This window comes from Labrus bergylta, chromosome 13, assembly GCF_963930695.1.
Source record: "Labrus bergylta chromosome 13, fLabBer1.1, whole genome shotgun sequence".
In the NCBI taxonomy this organism is placed as follows: Eukaryota; Metazoa; Chordata; class Actinopteri; order Labriformes; family Labridae; genus Labrus; species Labrus bergylta.
This window is the reverse complement of record NC_089207.1, coordinates 24,707,932-24,724,855: the sequence shown is the minus strand read 5'-3', so window position 1 is coordinate 24,724,855 and position 16,924 is coordinate 24,707,932. Positions and strand designations below refer to the sequence as shown.

General features: G+C 40.3%; 1 protein-coding gene across 2 annotated transcripts in view; it reads left to right on the top strand.

Moving 5' to 3' along the window:
* Positions 1–9,468: 9,468 nt before the first annotated feature.
* The window catches only part of erbb4b (erb-b2 receptor tyrosine kinase 4b), a 317,502-nt gene continuing 310,046 nt past the window's right edge, over positions 9,469–16,924 (top strand). For both annotated transcript variants that reach the window (XM_065962193.1, XM_065962192.1), the window contains exon 1: positions 9,469–9,853. In XM_065962193.1, the coding sequence (XP_065818265.1) occupies positions 9,775–9,853 (79 nt within the window). In that variant the 5' untranslated portion in view covers positions 9,469–9,774. The remainder of the gene's footprint in view (positions 9,854–16,924) is intronic.

The following is a 16,924-nucleotide window of genomic DNA, read 5'->3' as shown; positions in this document are numbered from 1 at the left end:
CACAGTGTGTCGGCCCCTCCCTGTGTTTGTGTTGCTCTGCACTTTTCAGTCACATTACATTAGATCAAACTGCATCACTGTTCCACCAGAGGACTCGCATTGTCTCTCCGACGGCAGCATTTTGTCAGAACTCTAACACTCAGACTGAAATCTGTTTTTGAATTATGGCACCTTTTCTTTTTTTTTTTTTGGTCTGCTTTGTAGTCAAACTGAGTTTTACTTTCTATAAGGCATCACCACAGGGATCACACTCATACATGTCTCTTTGTACAATGGTCCCAAGGGGTTTTTAGAGAGTATTTTGGGGGGGTTTGCCATTGACTGCACTTCTTGGAAGAGGCTGGGACGACCATGTTACTCAACCTGACGAGGTGTCACTGCTGGTAATCCTGCAGTTATGATGTAAATACATATCCTAAATGAAAGAAAGGACGATAAGCAATGACTTAGCCTAGAGAATTTTCTAGGCTAAAGCATCTCAAATGTGTGGTTCTTTCTACACTTTTAATGTCTTGTTTTTATACAGTAACAACAGTTGGGTAGATCTCCAGAAAGAGGAGTGTTGTGGAAGTAAAACTCAACAGTAATTATAGTGCGCCTTGCTGTTGATTAGTTGCCGTTTGTCTTGCTGAGAAGCTGCTTTCTCTCGGCTCAGTATTTTACACATTCAGCTTATCTTGCACTTCAGGGAAAAAGGAGAGAAAAAAAGAAAGTCAAGACTTTTGCAAGTCATTTTGACACATTTTGTTTTTTCAATTGTCAGCACATCTCACGTGGTTGCAGACGCTGTGGTCAAGAATACAGTGGAGTGAGATTCTGGAAATACTGACACACTTCTAACCAGTACTGAGATCTTCCTCGCTCGGCCCCTCTTTTTAAATAAATCAAATCAGTTCTACTCCAGATATACATCATCAATGACATACATACAGCTATAGCTGAATACTTTGTCCCCATCTTTTTCATCATTATTGTGTGAATCACATCCAAGGTTAGTGCACTTTAAATACTTATTTCAGCTCTTTGTGTCAAGATTTTTTGAAAAATGTAAAAAAAAAAATATTTGAAAACAACTAGTAGCCTGCTGAAAGAAAAGGGACAGCAACATACCATTTGTAATTGATGTATTTTATGACTTCTGGTCTCTTTCTGAAAGGTGAAGTTTCTCCTTAGACATAGTCATCAGAGCTTTAAACAGGCATCATGTCATGTCAGCAACATGAATTATCTCTTGACTATTACAGAGCAGTGATTTGTAGAGAAATGTTTCCTCGGTCCTGCCACTCAAAGCTGTGTGGCTATATGAAAATGTCCTGGAAAATCCTTGTGAAACCGAGAAATGATCCTTGTATAATGCTGTCTAGCTGGTGAAACTGGTTTATAAGTCACGCTAAAGCTCCTTTTTTGCTTCAGTTATTTCTCCTACAGAATTTCAAAGCCTGTTTATGTCAATACAAAGTTGTGCTGAGCTCTTTGGACTTTAAAATGGGAGAGTAACCATCTGCAACAGAACATCGGTCTAATGGAATCAAGTATACATACAAATACTCTGACAAATCAAACCTTTTTCTGTTCTTATTTCACTGGAATGGAGCTAAAGTTGTTACCATTCATACTGATTTAACCAAGAATATAATAAACTGTAAAGGTGTTTTTTCTTTTGTTTTTTTTAAAGAACTTTATCACAATGACAGCCATGTATGTATACAGTGACTTCTGCTGCTGTATCTCCTTACATCTTTTCTTTCGATGGAAACAGAAATAGAATAAGCATTGCTTTTAGAGCAACTCTGGTGAAATTCTTTTTTTTTAAAAAGATTTATTTTTGGGCTTTTGTGCCTTTAATGCAGAGATAGGACAGTGGATAGAGTCGGAAATCAGGGAGAGAGAGTGGGGAACGAAATGTGGAGGGAGGCCATGGGTGGAGGCGAACCCCGGGCCTCCTGCTTGAGATGACAGCCTCAATGCATGAGGCACGTGCCCTAACCATTGCGCCACCAGCGCGCCCCCAGTTCTGGTGCAATTCTAAGACAAAAACTGGTTCCAAACCTGGGGCCTGGGACCCCTCTAGGGGTGTGCCCCTAATATCTTAGGGGGAAAGTGAGGCTCTGTCTGCTCTGAGGTTGTCAATATTAGATTTCCACATATTAAATAAAATCATAGTAAAACATTGCTGGGAAATGTATACAACGGGCTTTTGGTAAGAAGAAGTGTGTCGGCATATTCTGATGAAAATGTATGTTACTTTATGAAAGCAATGCATCACTTTGTTTCCTGAGGGTCCTGAGGGTGCTCACCTTTCCTTAGAAACAAGTAAGGACTAAATGTTAGGAAACACTGCCTTAGAAGCCCTGCATCCGTATGTTTGATGAAAAAGAAACACTTAAGATAGGCCTATGTGTGCTTAATGACACAGTGTAATTATTAAAGTTAGAAAGATGTTCTCTCTATCTGTACATTCTTTTTTTAATGGTTTATAGACCTGAAAAGTGGACCCCTGTAAAGTTTTTACGAGAGAACTAGATGTTCTATCTGGGTTTATAGCTTCACTCCATTTGTCCTTTATTGTCTGTCTTTCCACCCACATTTACAAAGAAACGCACTTCAGAACACACCTCAGCCCACAGCATGAGCAGTAACTCAGGCGGGAAACTACTTCAGTCCCTCTCGCTTACTGCCACCCAGTGGATACTTGCTGCAATCACACCACAAGGAGCCAAACTAGAGCAGCCTGTTAGGTGTTTTTTTTTTTTTTTCTCATAACATTTTCCAAATATTCTGACATAATTATCACTTGACTGAATATGCCAAAAAATTAATAAATTAATATTTTTATTTTGGTCATTCATTCATTAAAAAATAAGAATAGTCCAACATTTTGTGTGAATCTTCCACTCACAAGAACAAAAAAAAAACCTTTACATGTTTACACTAGTCCATTCAATACAACAAATTCAAACAATCAATTACCAAAAAAAGGAATAGGCTGAAGCCCAAGGTTTATTTCTTCTTTACCTATAGCCTACAATCCTAAATATAACCCCGGATCATCGACAATACAACAAAGAAAATAAAAAAGGTGACGAACTCCAAATTATTCCTAAATTATTGATCATTTTAAGTTTTAATCATTAATTAATTTGCATTTTAAGTTGTTTTTTTTACTTTTCAGAAAACTACACTATTTCATCTCATATGGCTGTTCCATGTTCCAAATCAGTTGCATAATTTTCTTCTCTATTATACACGGCTTCATGTTTGTGCGTGTATCTGTCTGTATACCATCTGTCTACAGCGTCCAAAACTCCCCAAACAGAAAGGATAAAGATACTCCCTCCACAGCAGTTATGATTGCACTTCCACCATTGTCCTGTAGATGTCAGCAGAGTAAAAGAAACCTCTGCTCCGTGCTTGATTATTCCTCACAAACCCATCAACCTCCCCAAGCAGTAACACAGCCCATTTCAGGGGCAGACATTAATAACTCCAGAAAGTTCCTCACTTCTTGCGTCACACTTGACATGGTCGACCTCATTTGAACTTTTACAAGCCTGTAATTTGCAATGTAAGCTCTATGTGGATGAGTGCTAATGATTATTCTTCACTGCAAGAGTTTGTTAGCGTGTGTGAATGATGCTACAGATGACTAGTAGGAAAGTTAGCTTCTGAAGAGACAGTGGCTACTTTCAAATTAAAACAAGTGTGCATTGAAGCAAATTTAGAGAGTATTTCATATGTTGAATAAGAATAAGAAAAAAAACACAGAAAAAATGTTCAAACATCCACACACTGCTATTTTTTTTAAAAACATCTGAGCTACGGTGGGCATTAGCGCTGCAGGCTCAGATATGACTGATAATAATGTTTCAAGTCTGGTGTCACTGCAGTGAATCAACAATCATGTGAACTCTTGCCCTGCAGTCCCTTTCTCACCAAACGAAGGAACAGTACTCATCGCTCTCACTCTCAAACGGATCTTCTGTTTTTTTTGGGGGAAGTTTTGAGCAATTCCATCTCAGCCCCCCACAGCAGAATGAGCCCGCTCCACTCGTTGGACAGCGAGCATTCGTCAGCAAACTCTGCAGAGAGATGCTACTCGATGGCAGTCAACGCTTCCCCTAATGGGAAACAATTACACACTCGGTGGCTTCTTCACTGACTTCTGATGAGACTCATTCACTGAGGAAATGGCCACGTAATCATGTGTGTGTAATGCGCTAACTCTGTTTATTGCTCACTGACTCAGGCTCATGCAGAGGCAGTCTGAGTTTCAGTCGACTCTTTAGCCACCAGATGAGTCTGGAGAGAGAAATGTGCAGGGGGAATGGCTGCAGGCTCTCAGTACACTTCCTCAGAGAATGAAATCTATTGTCAAGGATGTGTCCCTTTAAAATGCGTCGACGCAAACAAGTCTCCCACAAAGCCAGACACTTCCTGTTGCTTCCTTCTTCTCGGGAGAGTGAGTGTGCGTGTCGATTAAACTGGGAAAAAGGCAGTTTCTATGATTCATGCACGGCTAGACTACTGCACTAATAAAAAGCACCCAAATGTACACACATTTTTCCTCCATGGAGGCAGTTGGGTTGTAGTTTCTAGCTTTAGTGATAGATTCTGTAATTTGACAAAAACTCTTACTCTGATAGAAACTGGAGCTCTTGAAACCGATGTCAATCCTTCAAAAGTTTGAATGATTGAAAATTTTGAGTTACTTTCGGCGAGGTCTAATCTTGTGATTAATATTTTTTTTTAACCTTACTCTACTGAAAATGCTATTTTTTGTATTCAAATTTTGAAATTTAGCATATGATCATTATGTGTGAAGGAAATGTTTGTCAGGATTTGCTGGAAAGAACATCAAAATCTAATACTGACCCACTCTCCTGTACATTCTATATTGAAGCCCCCTTCCAGGAACAGTCATTGGAAATTAGCCTCGCCGTAAATGCTGTGAAGCAGTGCATTGAAAAACTGTTGTTCAATTCTTTATATACACTGCAGCTGTCTCTGCCAAACAAAGGGATAAAAAGTTCCATTGCATGAGAACAGAACATATGCAAGCAATGTCACTGCATACTGAGGATGCTTAACTACATAATCATGGCTTTTGATTAGAATCATAAATCTGCAGCGGATTATTTCTGGGGAAATTAAAGCTACTGTGTGTGAATAAAAAACACTCCTTATCTTCATTCAACTGATCCACTGATCTTCATTTTCATTCAGATCTGTTGAGATAAACTCATCTCTGATTGGCTCCCTGATCCAATCCAAGATACTTCATACTGTACAGGTTTCTTGTAAATAAAAAAGATTAAAAAAACCTAATTTAGGCTTGGTTACGCATAATTTCCTAGTTTGCTTACTACTGCTCTTGCATGTATAATAAGTTATGCATAAAAAACTGATGTAAATTGAGAGAAACAGCGACATTTGTCAAGTAGAGTGGTTGTCAAGTAGCCTCGGAAAGTTAGCCATAGAGCTGAAGGGTTCCAGGTTTATTTATTGTGCAGCAATTACAAGCATAGTGAAATGAAGTCGCCTTCCTCATCACCTTTGCCTCTACAAGAAGGAACAAGACACAATAAGGCAAATACATATCCACTGTAGCTTGCACTGAAAAATATGTAATTAAGAACATGTAAAAATATAATAATAAAGACGTCTGTTTTTCTTGATTAATGGAGCTACCACTTGACAACATAAGCATGGAAGTATACGATGACTTTTTAAAATAATCTGCTCTTCTGCTGTATATTTACATGAACTGAAGATAGAGGATGTGTTTTTGGGAGGCTATAGATGTTTCCACTCATATATACTTTTTCTTTTAAAGGACTTTGTTTTTCAGCCATATCATTTTGGGGAACAAAAAAGTTTGACTATCTTTGTTCCTTTAATAGTGTGATTTACAATATGACGACTCTAAGTGTATCAAGGCTGATAAAAACAAGGATCTTCATCAAAACAATATCAAGACAATTAATGAAAAATACAAATGGGACATGATGAAAAGAAACTACAATAACTTGTAAAGTATATTTACACTTCCCAACACAGGCGTAGTGATATTGATAAGAACGGGCAAGAGGACTCTCAGAGGTTTTAGTCTTGACGCTCTCACACTACTTCAGAATATCTATTCAATAAAAACATTTGGTTATGACAATAACAAATGCCTCTATGTTTGATTTTTTTTTTTTTTTGCCGTCCTTGCATCTAAGAAAATTGATTTATTTTGTCTTTTATTTTGAGAGAAGCATTCATCTTCTCTCTCTCTCTGCCTTATTTGGAGAGATAGACGCACTCAGAGATATGAAAGAAGGCCTGTGGTGCTAACTGTGATCACAGCGTCTTCTGTTGCAGATGCATATGATTTAAGTCGCTTTTGTTCTGCTCAAAAAGACGCAGATTAGTATTGAGTGCCGGGCTTTTATGTTTGCTCTTCAGACTCAGTTTTATCTGATGGATGTGCCACTATTATCTCAAGGACAGGCGTCTTTTTATGGCTTTAAACTACTCAAGTAAATAGTTAATTTTGTGCAAAGATGTGTGAGCTTTTGTGAAATCGTTTTTTTTCTTCTTAGGTTTTTCTGCAATCAACATACATTTTTCCTCTGCAATGGTAAGATATGTTCTCTAATGTGCGAGTACTGTGACTTCCAGAAATAGTTTGATTGTTCCTTTAAGACTAACTTTGTTCAATATGAAAGTATAGAATTCCTTAAATCACAAGAGATGCTTAATGAAGTCAATCAACAGCACAGGACACGTATTTTAACCTCAAACTTCCTTCATCTGCACGACATGCGCCTGGGACACTTTATCATACTGAAGGTTTATCTAAGTGTGGGGGAGAAGTGCTGTGCTGCAGGGAGAGATTGCCTTTACTTGCACGGCACCAGCAGAGCAAAACAATGTGCCGCATGATAAAAAATTGCTTCATAACTCTCACATTGTGTGTCTGGCATCATTATGAGGCACAATAGCCTCTGGAGGGCCCTGGCTTTTATTGGCGTGCCTCTTGCAGCAGCAAAGTCTCATCCATTAAACAAATCAGGGGGTTATGTATTAGATTAGCTATACAGCAGGCACCGGGGAACGCCTAGCCGAACACATGAAACCTCGTCTCATTCGCTGTCATAATCCCCTGGAATAAATTACCTAATTGACAGCATTAGGGGTGATACTGTCAGGAGGTGCCTCTTTAATGTATAATGAAAATACACAACGTTGGTAAATTGCATTTTTGGTATTAAAAATGATGAACGGCAGCCATTTGGGGGTGCATGCTTAGAGTGGGGCCCCTCCTCGTAGCTCGCTGCCAGATCTCATTTTTCCATATTTCTTAATAAATTTGCGGTGTCAGTGATATTAAAAGCTCATTTCTGCTGAGGAATATTTAATAACGCTCCTGTGTGATACGCAGCCAATGTCACGCAGAGAGTCAGCAAACTAGTCGGTGGCAGCTTGGATTGCCCACCCCACCCACTGCGTCACCCAGCAGGTCCCGTGACCTCAGAGGTGAGAAATGGAATGCCCCCTACTGGCGAAGGGTCAACACTGCAGCAGAGGTTCAACAAAAAAGAAGAAAAAAAAAAGTGCCCCTTTAACAGTTCAGTGCACTATTCATCCTGCAACCTAGGTGAAAAAACAACAGAGAGTGTTTGACTTTCTTCAAAGTGAAAACTGCGTGCATCCCATTTTCTTAAAGTGCAGAGTACACGTGGTACCGGAAAAGTTCACTAGACGAACCATGCCATGCGGTGTGTGTGTGTGTGTGTGTGTGTGTGTGTGTGTGTGTGTGTGTGTGTGTGTGTGTGTGTGTGTGCGTGTGTGTGTGTGTGTGTGTGTGTGTGTGTGTGCGTGTGTGTGTGTGTGTGTGTGTGTGTGTGTGTGTGTGTTTGTAAGTGTGTGAGCAATGGCATGAACAAGGAGCCTTCCAAGGGAGAAGTATAACCGGCCTATAGCTAACAGAAGAAGGATGTTTAATGGACTTGAGTGGATTATTATCGCTCAGGTATACACTTTGAAGTCATGAAGAATTAGAAGCAAGGTAAGCTACCTCCTCCAGCCATAATAAAGCCAACCATCATTTTAGAAAGAGCATAAATATCATTTTTGTCCCTTAAAAGACCCCGTAATGATTGATCTTTATGTTTGAAGTTGATAGTTCCTACCTAAGTGCTTGAATATTAAATCTTATATCAAGGGAATCCTGCGTATGCAGCTTTTCATGGCTTTGATTTTTTTTTTTTAATTTGAAGGTAAAATGTATTTATTTTAAAACCTTTGCATAAACCAATGTTAATCAGTTGTAACTCTAAATATTTAAAGTGAAGGACAAAGCTATAAATCAAGGAAATTATCAACAGCACTTATGTTTAATTACCGTATGTTGGTATTTCAATGACACAAAGACATACAGTTATACCTTTTGAGACTCTTGTTGTACTGTGTGTGTGCATGTGAACGTGTGTGGGTCTGTGTGTGTGTTTGGAGAGAGAACTTATGGTGAGGGGACAGCCAGAGTGCATGATTTCAGGCCAGATGTGCCGACATATTGTAACTCCAGGAGGCGTTCACCTTTTCTCCTAAAGTGCTAAAGTATGAGCAGCAGCTGGTTCAGAAAGTAATAACCTTTAGTAACATTGTTTCCTCTGCTCTCATTACCTCAGTTGTTTTTTTTTCTTTCTTTCTGTCACTGCAAAGTCAATGCTTTTCAAACTATTACAAATAGCTCAGCGAGCACAACAATATCACTATCTAAACGTTCTGTGTGACTTTTTTATTTGTGTCATTTATGCTGAGCCACCCCTGGGGAAATGATTATCCTGGATATGGAGAGATATTGCTTTCAACAGTAATGCACTCTGATAGCTGAAGGGGAAAAAAATAATTCTGTCCTTAAGATGCAGCATGAAAAATTATCTGCGGTTTTAATTTTCCAGATAAAATGCCTTTTTATTATTGATTAATCATGTTTTATTGCAGTCTCATGAGATTTTTTTGGAACTTTTGTTGGGGGAGCAGCCATTAAGATTCACGGGATTAACAGTAAAATTACACTTATTTCCACTGCTATAATGAAATCTCTGCTAGGCATATCTCCTTCAAAAGCACATCACTTATCAGTGCTGACAGTTCAGTTCAATAAATCAACAACACATCCAATATGTGACCATTTTTTTTCAAATCTGGATAGTATCTTCAAAAGCGAATGGGAAGCAAACTATGAGTGATATTCAGCTCATTTCTCACCTATAAATCCTTCTCGCAACATTTATCTCCTCGGTGTGACAGGTGCAACGGAGCCGACGCGCAGATTCATGGGGGTTTTGGCATCTTGTGCCAACCAATAGTAGCGCGCGCGGAGCTGTGGATGGCGGGGTTTAGGCTGATCGTCGGGCACCTGTGCCAATCAGACGCCCAGTAGGAGGAGTTCAAGAGACTAGGAGGTGTGTCTGAAGAATACGAGTCTACAGCTGCATACTGTATCCAAGTCGGGGAGTAATGGCATGAGTACTGCTTTATACTGTTTAGACAAGCTTTACTAATATTCCTCTATTACTGCTTTCAAATCAGTGGAAAATCTGACCAGGACGCGCTGAGAGGCGACGCGCAGGACTGTCAGACAAACTTAGTAGAAAGAGACTCAAGTCCTTAAAACTCAGAGGCTGAAGAGGCTTCAAACGATCCATCCTTTCTGGCTGCTTCAAGGAAGGATACTCCGCTGGACATGTGAATTTTAAAAGGAGATACTTGCCAAGCACAACCATGAAACCAACGACTGCCCCGTGTTGCTTCGGCTTTCTCCTGACTTGCGTCTTGTTCGGGTCCTGCTCTTCACAATCAGGTGAGTGAAGCCATCCGTGTGTGCACCCCGTGGTGCGCAGTTCTGTGGGTCCGTGGAGCTGATCGGCGCGCACTGAGCGCAGTGGCACAACTATCCATCGATCACACTTTTCACATCACTGTTATTCTTTTACGCATGAAACAACTGGTATTGGGTCTTGGCTGATTTATTCCGCAACTCGTGCTATAATTTTCCTGACCAGTCAACATCTCTATGAAAACGAAACGTCTAACACTCAGCCACTCATTTCACCTGCAAATGGGGCTGGAGGGTTTGGAATACTGAACACAGGTGTTGTTTTTTTACGAGACGGCAGGTTTTGAAGGATCATGTCTGTTGTGATCAACTGAATACATCCAGGCAGGTGACTCACTCTGACTTTCTCGCGCACAGAGCGGCACTGTTGAATTTGGAGGGAGAGAGTGAGAGGTGAGAGATTTAATGTCCATCACACGTGTCCTTTTAGACTCAGTGTGGACAAACACGGAGGAGTGACAGTCTCCCTTTACAACAGGCTACTGTGCTCCTGCCCTCCCTCCTGTGGATTCACAGGCTGTATGATGCACGTCTCGGTTTCAAAAGTTGCAGACAGACTCTGATCTTTCCTCCCATTACTAGTTTACAATGAAAAATCAAGGGATCACAAAACGCTGCAATCCTATTCATCGTTCCCTTATCTATTTGTATTATTGGATCTGCCCAAGTTTTAAGTCATACAGGGACTAGTTTGTTCGATGTTTTGTGTCACTGCTGATCTGTTTAACTCCCTCACCTGTGCAAAGGGTGATAACAGTGGTGAACATTCATCCATATGCATTCTGTAATCGGGATAAAAGCAAAGCCGATTACCGTGAAATTACATTATTCCTCGTTTTATGGCGAATCCCCTCAGGGAGCCTGTGAGCCACAATTTGACTATCAGCGATGTAGCGCAGAGGACTGCCACACAGTCAGAGGCAGTACCGTTTGTACAGTGCAGCGGCGCTCTCTACGCACAGGGGAGCATAGGTGCGCTCAGCACCCAGTGTGAGTGATAGATAGGGAGAGTTTGTATGTATGTTTATGTGTAGGTTACTGTATGGAAGAGAGAGAGGGGGGAGGGGGGGGATTAGGGGTTGTAGCCTCAGTAACCATTTTTTGCAGAACAGACAAAAGGAAAAAAAAAATGACGACCACCTTCATCACCCCCGCCGTGATCACCTTCAGCCGCTACGACTGCAGGAACCCAGAATACAACACGTGTACACGTTCACATCTTGTGTATCTGTACCATTTCTCTTCCATCCTTCAAAGTTGCATGTTACCCCTAACGAGTGTTAAATAGGACAAAAATCATTAAAGCTTTCGGTTCAAGAGAGTATTTAAAATCTGCAAAGGACCTCAGACTATTTCACTCCACTTTCCATTCTCAATGAATTGTTCTTCTTGACTTAGGTTTATATCGTTGGCACCTTATAGGTCTAGTGTTTAAAATCGTCAACGAAGTGAAATTGATTCGGTTGTCAGATTGCTTTGAATGATAAAAAATAAATAAATCTATGAATAAGACCTTTTGGCACTGTGTTCAGTCGGATTTCATGCGCAGAGTTTAAGGCCCATCACAGCACCATAATGTTTAGAAGACCCGCGCACAGCACAACCGTAACGGGAGCAGAAGTGTGATTGGATTTATAGTGTAGGATGCTGTTTAGAAGAGGAAGGCTGGAGGGAGATCCGTTTCCTTGTGTCATTTTACGCACACAACTTTGCAGTGCAACAATGATGAAAAGAGCAACAACGAGGAAAAATACTGCATCTCATTTGAAATATGTTGTTTATTGAATAGCTGTGCAGTTTGACATATTCGAGGGCTGTTTGGAAAATAGGTCCATGCGTAATTTGGACGCAGTTTAAGAGAATTTAAATGAGTAAGGGTCACATTATCTTACTTTGAAAATGCATTTATTTTCGTTTCCAAACAAGCTGCACGACAGAAAATGAAATACAATTAATTGATTTTATCATATCAGCATGAAGAGAAAATAAATATACCATTGCTGTAAGGATGGACTCACGTGCATTATGCTTCAAGACGGACTGATTCCATCTCCTGGCTGAGCCACAGATTTGTACAGTGCATCTTGTAAGTTGCAGAAGCACAAAGGGGAGTCACAGGGCCAATAACACACAAAGAAAGGGCGGATTATATTTTATTTTTGTAAACATGGATTTAATTCTATCTTTACGAAAGAAAGGCCACGTGATAATTAGTGTGTGTAAGCAAGTGTGTGTTTTTACGCGTGTCCACCTGCGTTAACGATGTGTGTGCATTTTAGCTCTCTCTTGCTCATGCTGTAAGAAGCGGTTTGTGTGAGAGGTGTACACACCTAACCCAAAAGTTTGGGTGAATGACTCATTAAAACGTCACTACTTGATTAAGTGGAGAAAAATCATTTTCTTTCACCAAAATGTCGTCTTCTTAACAGCTGTGAAAATCTGAACCTATTATCCGAACAGTTTTTCTTTGTTCCTTAAAAGCCTCCACATTTAGAAACTTCTAAAGTAAAACACAAACAATCTTCCAATTTGTTTACACAGGAAAACAGTGCGCATGTCTTAAAGGTTCATTTCATACTCTTCATTTCTCTGCAGCTGGAGGATGGAGGAAAGGAAATTCATACAGCTGCTGATTCTGAACCATATGGCTAAATTCCAAAAGTCCCTCTCTCTTTGTGTTTATGAATATTCATATAGTTTGTGCGCAGGAGTATGGTGAAGTCATCTGTTCCTAATGCAACCGTGTGTGTGTGTGTGTGTGTGTGTGTGTGTGTGTGTGTGTGTGTGTGTGTGTGTGTGTGTGTGTGTGTGTGTGTGGAGTGGGTGCTTTTTCAATTAGCATGTAGATGAGCATCCTTCCTAAATGACCCTGTTCTACAACTCAGAGAAGCTCCCTTTTACCCTTTTGAGTTGAGTTTGAAAGTTTTCTACTCAAAAGACGGACAGAGAAACCTCTAAAACTATTTAGAAGTTTAACAATACTTAATGTGGTCATATCCTCGTGCACTCGGCTCCTTGGTTTAATAGTTGCACCCACTGTTTACTGCACCCAACAGTGCAGTTCCAGAGTGTGGTTGTTATGGGAGTTCATAATATATCAAAATGTTTACAAGGGGTTGACTGAGGCACAGAGTGAGTCTGATCTTAGAATTAATGAGACATGATGATTTCTTAGTTCTTTTTTTTCTCTTTTTGTGCTCTCACCATGCTGCTGCAGAATGACACTACTTGTACACGATTCTTTGTTGTGTATCCTTTTTTTCCCCCTCTCAGTCTGAAGCATAGGGAAATAATGGTGTTACATTAAGTGGCCCACACATTCCCACTTTGTCACAAAGCCCTCTTACAGTCATATCTGTGCCTGCTGTTGCCTGATAAAGGCGCTTTGACCCTTCGCTGCCACTAGGTTTTTTATTAGAAGAATGGCGGTCTTTGATTAGGAGGTGATCCTCTTCCATTTGGTGGAAAAGGGAATGTGAACCTCGGTGCTTTCATCTCCTCTGTGTCTGTCTGGGTAAGAGATGAGCTGCAATTTAAGGCCATCAATCCTCTCTCTATATGGAAAATCTGTGATACTAACACGGCTGAACACTGGGTTCTTGTGTTTGGCTTTTACAAATGTGTTTCTCAAAGTGGATCAAAACCTAGTGCAGACAAATGTGATTATTTGGATAAAGGGATGAATTATTAGATGTCAATTTTTGGATGGAGATCACTGAATTTTCCTCCCCCTTAGACCTCGTCATACATTACTGACGGCCAAGAGCAAAGCACAATACCCGACAGACATTTTCCAAGGAGAAGAAATTCTTACCATTTTCATTGTGTTTTCCCCTCTGGGGATATCACCCTGCAGTCAGATAAAGAATAAAAACTCTTATGTTTGTTTTAGCTACACTGTGGTTTCATTGTGCGAGTAGTGGAAACCATTAAGTTTGCTGTAAATCTCCTCACTACTCAACAAACAAACTGCTTTTGAACCGCTGGCATCAATAATACATGTGTAGCACCCACAATGCAGCCCAGGAATCCCCAATGAAAAATCACTCTTAATATTCCAACAGGGACTGCAAGTGTGTGTGCAGTAGCCGGTTCAATAGTAAGTATATGACCCTGTTGTCACTAATGGTGCCTTTTTTCTTTTTGTTTTGAATCTGCTGTGATGTCGCAGTCTGTTCTTTAATTGCTTCCACTGGGACCTATAACCAACCAGCAACCTCCGGTGTTGAAAAATAAAGCCATAGCGGGAGTGCAAAATCCTGCTGTTCAATGAGTGTCCGCTTGAGGCTGGCTGCAGAAGCACAGGACGTCACATACACACCCCATTCAAAAAAAAGCCAAGCAGAAATGAACTCCTTTAAAGGCAGAATATGTGATTTTTCACACTTATATAATATAAATCAAGTATATCCTCTGAAAATAACTCTGTGAGTCATGACTGTCTACAATGGGTGTAACACCCGAGTCCCACTGTCTGTGATGCTTTCAGAGTTTTCCGAGTCCTATCTTCAGTTTGTTTACATCGCCCGGACGGCCGGCTGACTCCTCCCCTCACGTATAAAAGTTGTTTAATTGAGGGACTAGAGAAAAGAAGAACAACATACTGTACTCACTGCTTAACTGTGTTTCTAGATCACGCTCATTTCAGGTAAATTTACATGCAGTGTGAAGATACGAGCATAATAAAGATCGCTAGCATTAGCATGCTAACACAACAATGCAGCGCGAGTTGTTTTGGTTTCATGCTGGTGCTCAAGGGCGACATCTGCTGGATCAAAAAATCACATATAAAGCCTTTAACGGCCCAAAAGTTGGTCTGATTAGGTCATGTTTCTATCAGCACACACTGGACTTCTTCACGATAAGGTGGCTGGCTTGATTGAAAGGCATGTGCGGTGTAGCTGTTTGCCAAAAGGCTTAGAACTCGCCTCAGCTCACACTCTCAGCCTGTCACTCGGTTGACTAGGAAGTTAGGTTGAGACAGCATTTGAAGCATGGAGACCTCCACCAACGGGCATCCAATCCACCTGCAGTAACAGGAAGTTGACGTCACTCAGGCTTTATCCATTTATATTTACAGCCTCTGCCTATGAATTTTACATTTGTATTATATGCCTTTGAAATGTTTTAGATTACTGCAGATTTCTTTAAGGACAACAAAAGGGAATTATGATCAGCATTATCTGAAGGGGCAACTGCATACATTCTTTTCTAGTTGTTTTTTTTAAATGTCTTTTTCGGGTATTTATGCCTTTATTTAGAGACAGGATAGTGGATAGATTGGGAAACTGGGGGGAGATATAACAGGTAATGTTATGCGGGAATGAAGCCACAAGTCGGATTTGAATGTGGGCCGCCCGCTCAGGACTTCAGTCTCTGTACATTGGACGTGCAAACTAACCACTCGGCCACCGCGCCCCTTGTTTTCTAGTTTTTATATTTTGAGTATCTCATAACTAGTCGGACTGTCTGTGGCAGGCATGATTTGATCATATCCTACATGATCTTACATACAATGCACCCTCATTTATCACCTGCAGTTATACATGCACCATATATGTGAATGTGTTTTTTTTTTCATGCAGCATTGTCAGCTCAGCTATTAAATGTCTTTTTTCAGATTTACATTATAATTGGATAATAGAATCATCCATGCTTGTACATGCTTCATTGTACCATATGTGTGTTTCAAATGCTAAATCATTAACTGAAGCGTGGTTTACAGTTAGATTACTGCAGATTTGATAAGGTTTGTTAAAAAATGGAATGCTTCTTTGCTCCCCCCAGGCTCCTCTGCCTTTATGATTTCCTCTTTTTCATGTCTGTTAATAGAGCAAGCTTTCATATAAGTTTGCTTGAGAATGAAGAGAAGAGAGCCAAAGAGAGACACTTAAATAGACACACTGATAGCCTTTATGCATCACAAGCCCTGAGAGATGAATACACAGCAAAAAAAAACTCCCTTCATTAACAAGGTGGTGAAACAAACACAGATACACATAAATAAGCACACATGGCCCTGCTTGATATCTTCGACATTATACCACAGATAGTTTAGACAGGTTGGGGACTCAGCTTCAGCAGAGGGGAAATCAATCTGCTATGTTTTAATTAAGTCGGCAAATGTGTGTTTAGGGCCACCGAGAAGAGAGCTGCCGCATGAAAAAACAATAAAATCTGAGATGCTGCTGACATTTTTTCAGTCGTTTAGTTGAGAGGAAACAGGACAGACACGAACACTTAAAGAAAAGAGTCGATATGATGCCGTGTCATGCACAGAGCAGACAACCGTCAGTCAAAAATACCTGCTTACTGACTGACTGCCTCTGTATCATCATTGCTGCAAGGTTCAAGACTGCTTTCTGGGTATGTGAGATATTTGAACGAAAAGGAAATTATTTTGTGGTAAAAAAAAAGAGAAAAAAAATGAATGAAAGATTCAGTCAGCTCAACCACAGCAATGACAGCAACAGAGGCGTATCCAGACTTTGTGACTCAGGGGGCTCAACATGGGCTCTGACTTAAGCCTGGTTTAAACTTCCGAGTCAGATCTTCGTCGTAGCTAAGCTGCCTTGTGTTTACCCTTTAAGCTACCTGAGAATATTACATTTATTGTAATGGAAAAGCAGAGTAATTAAACATGCTAGCGCTAGCTGACCACCAGTGTTTGGCACCTGTCTGTCCAACAGAAAGCAGGCCAACTCCACACACCCAAAAAAAACAGACCAAATAACTCGACACAATCATGAAGTGAAAATTACCCCAAGCCCCCTCCCCTTAATTTGCCTGAAAACCTTGCAGTTGTGTCATTCTCTAATTACAGACAAACAGTTTCACTGAATTGTTACAGGAAATGTTATGATCTGATTATTTGTGTTTTTTTTGTTTTTTTCTACTAGTTTCACATTGTAATAATTGCTTTTTGTTCTGAGTTTTCTTGTAATATGTGCTCAATATTACTTCAAATCCTATTTTATTTAGAACCAGATCTAAATAAAGCTGTCAGTGCAAGGTGGTGCCAGTGTAACTCACACT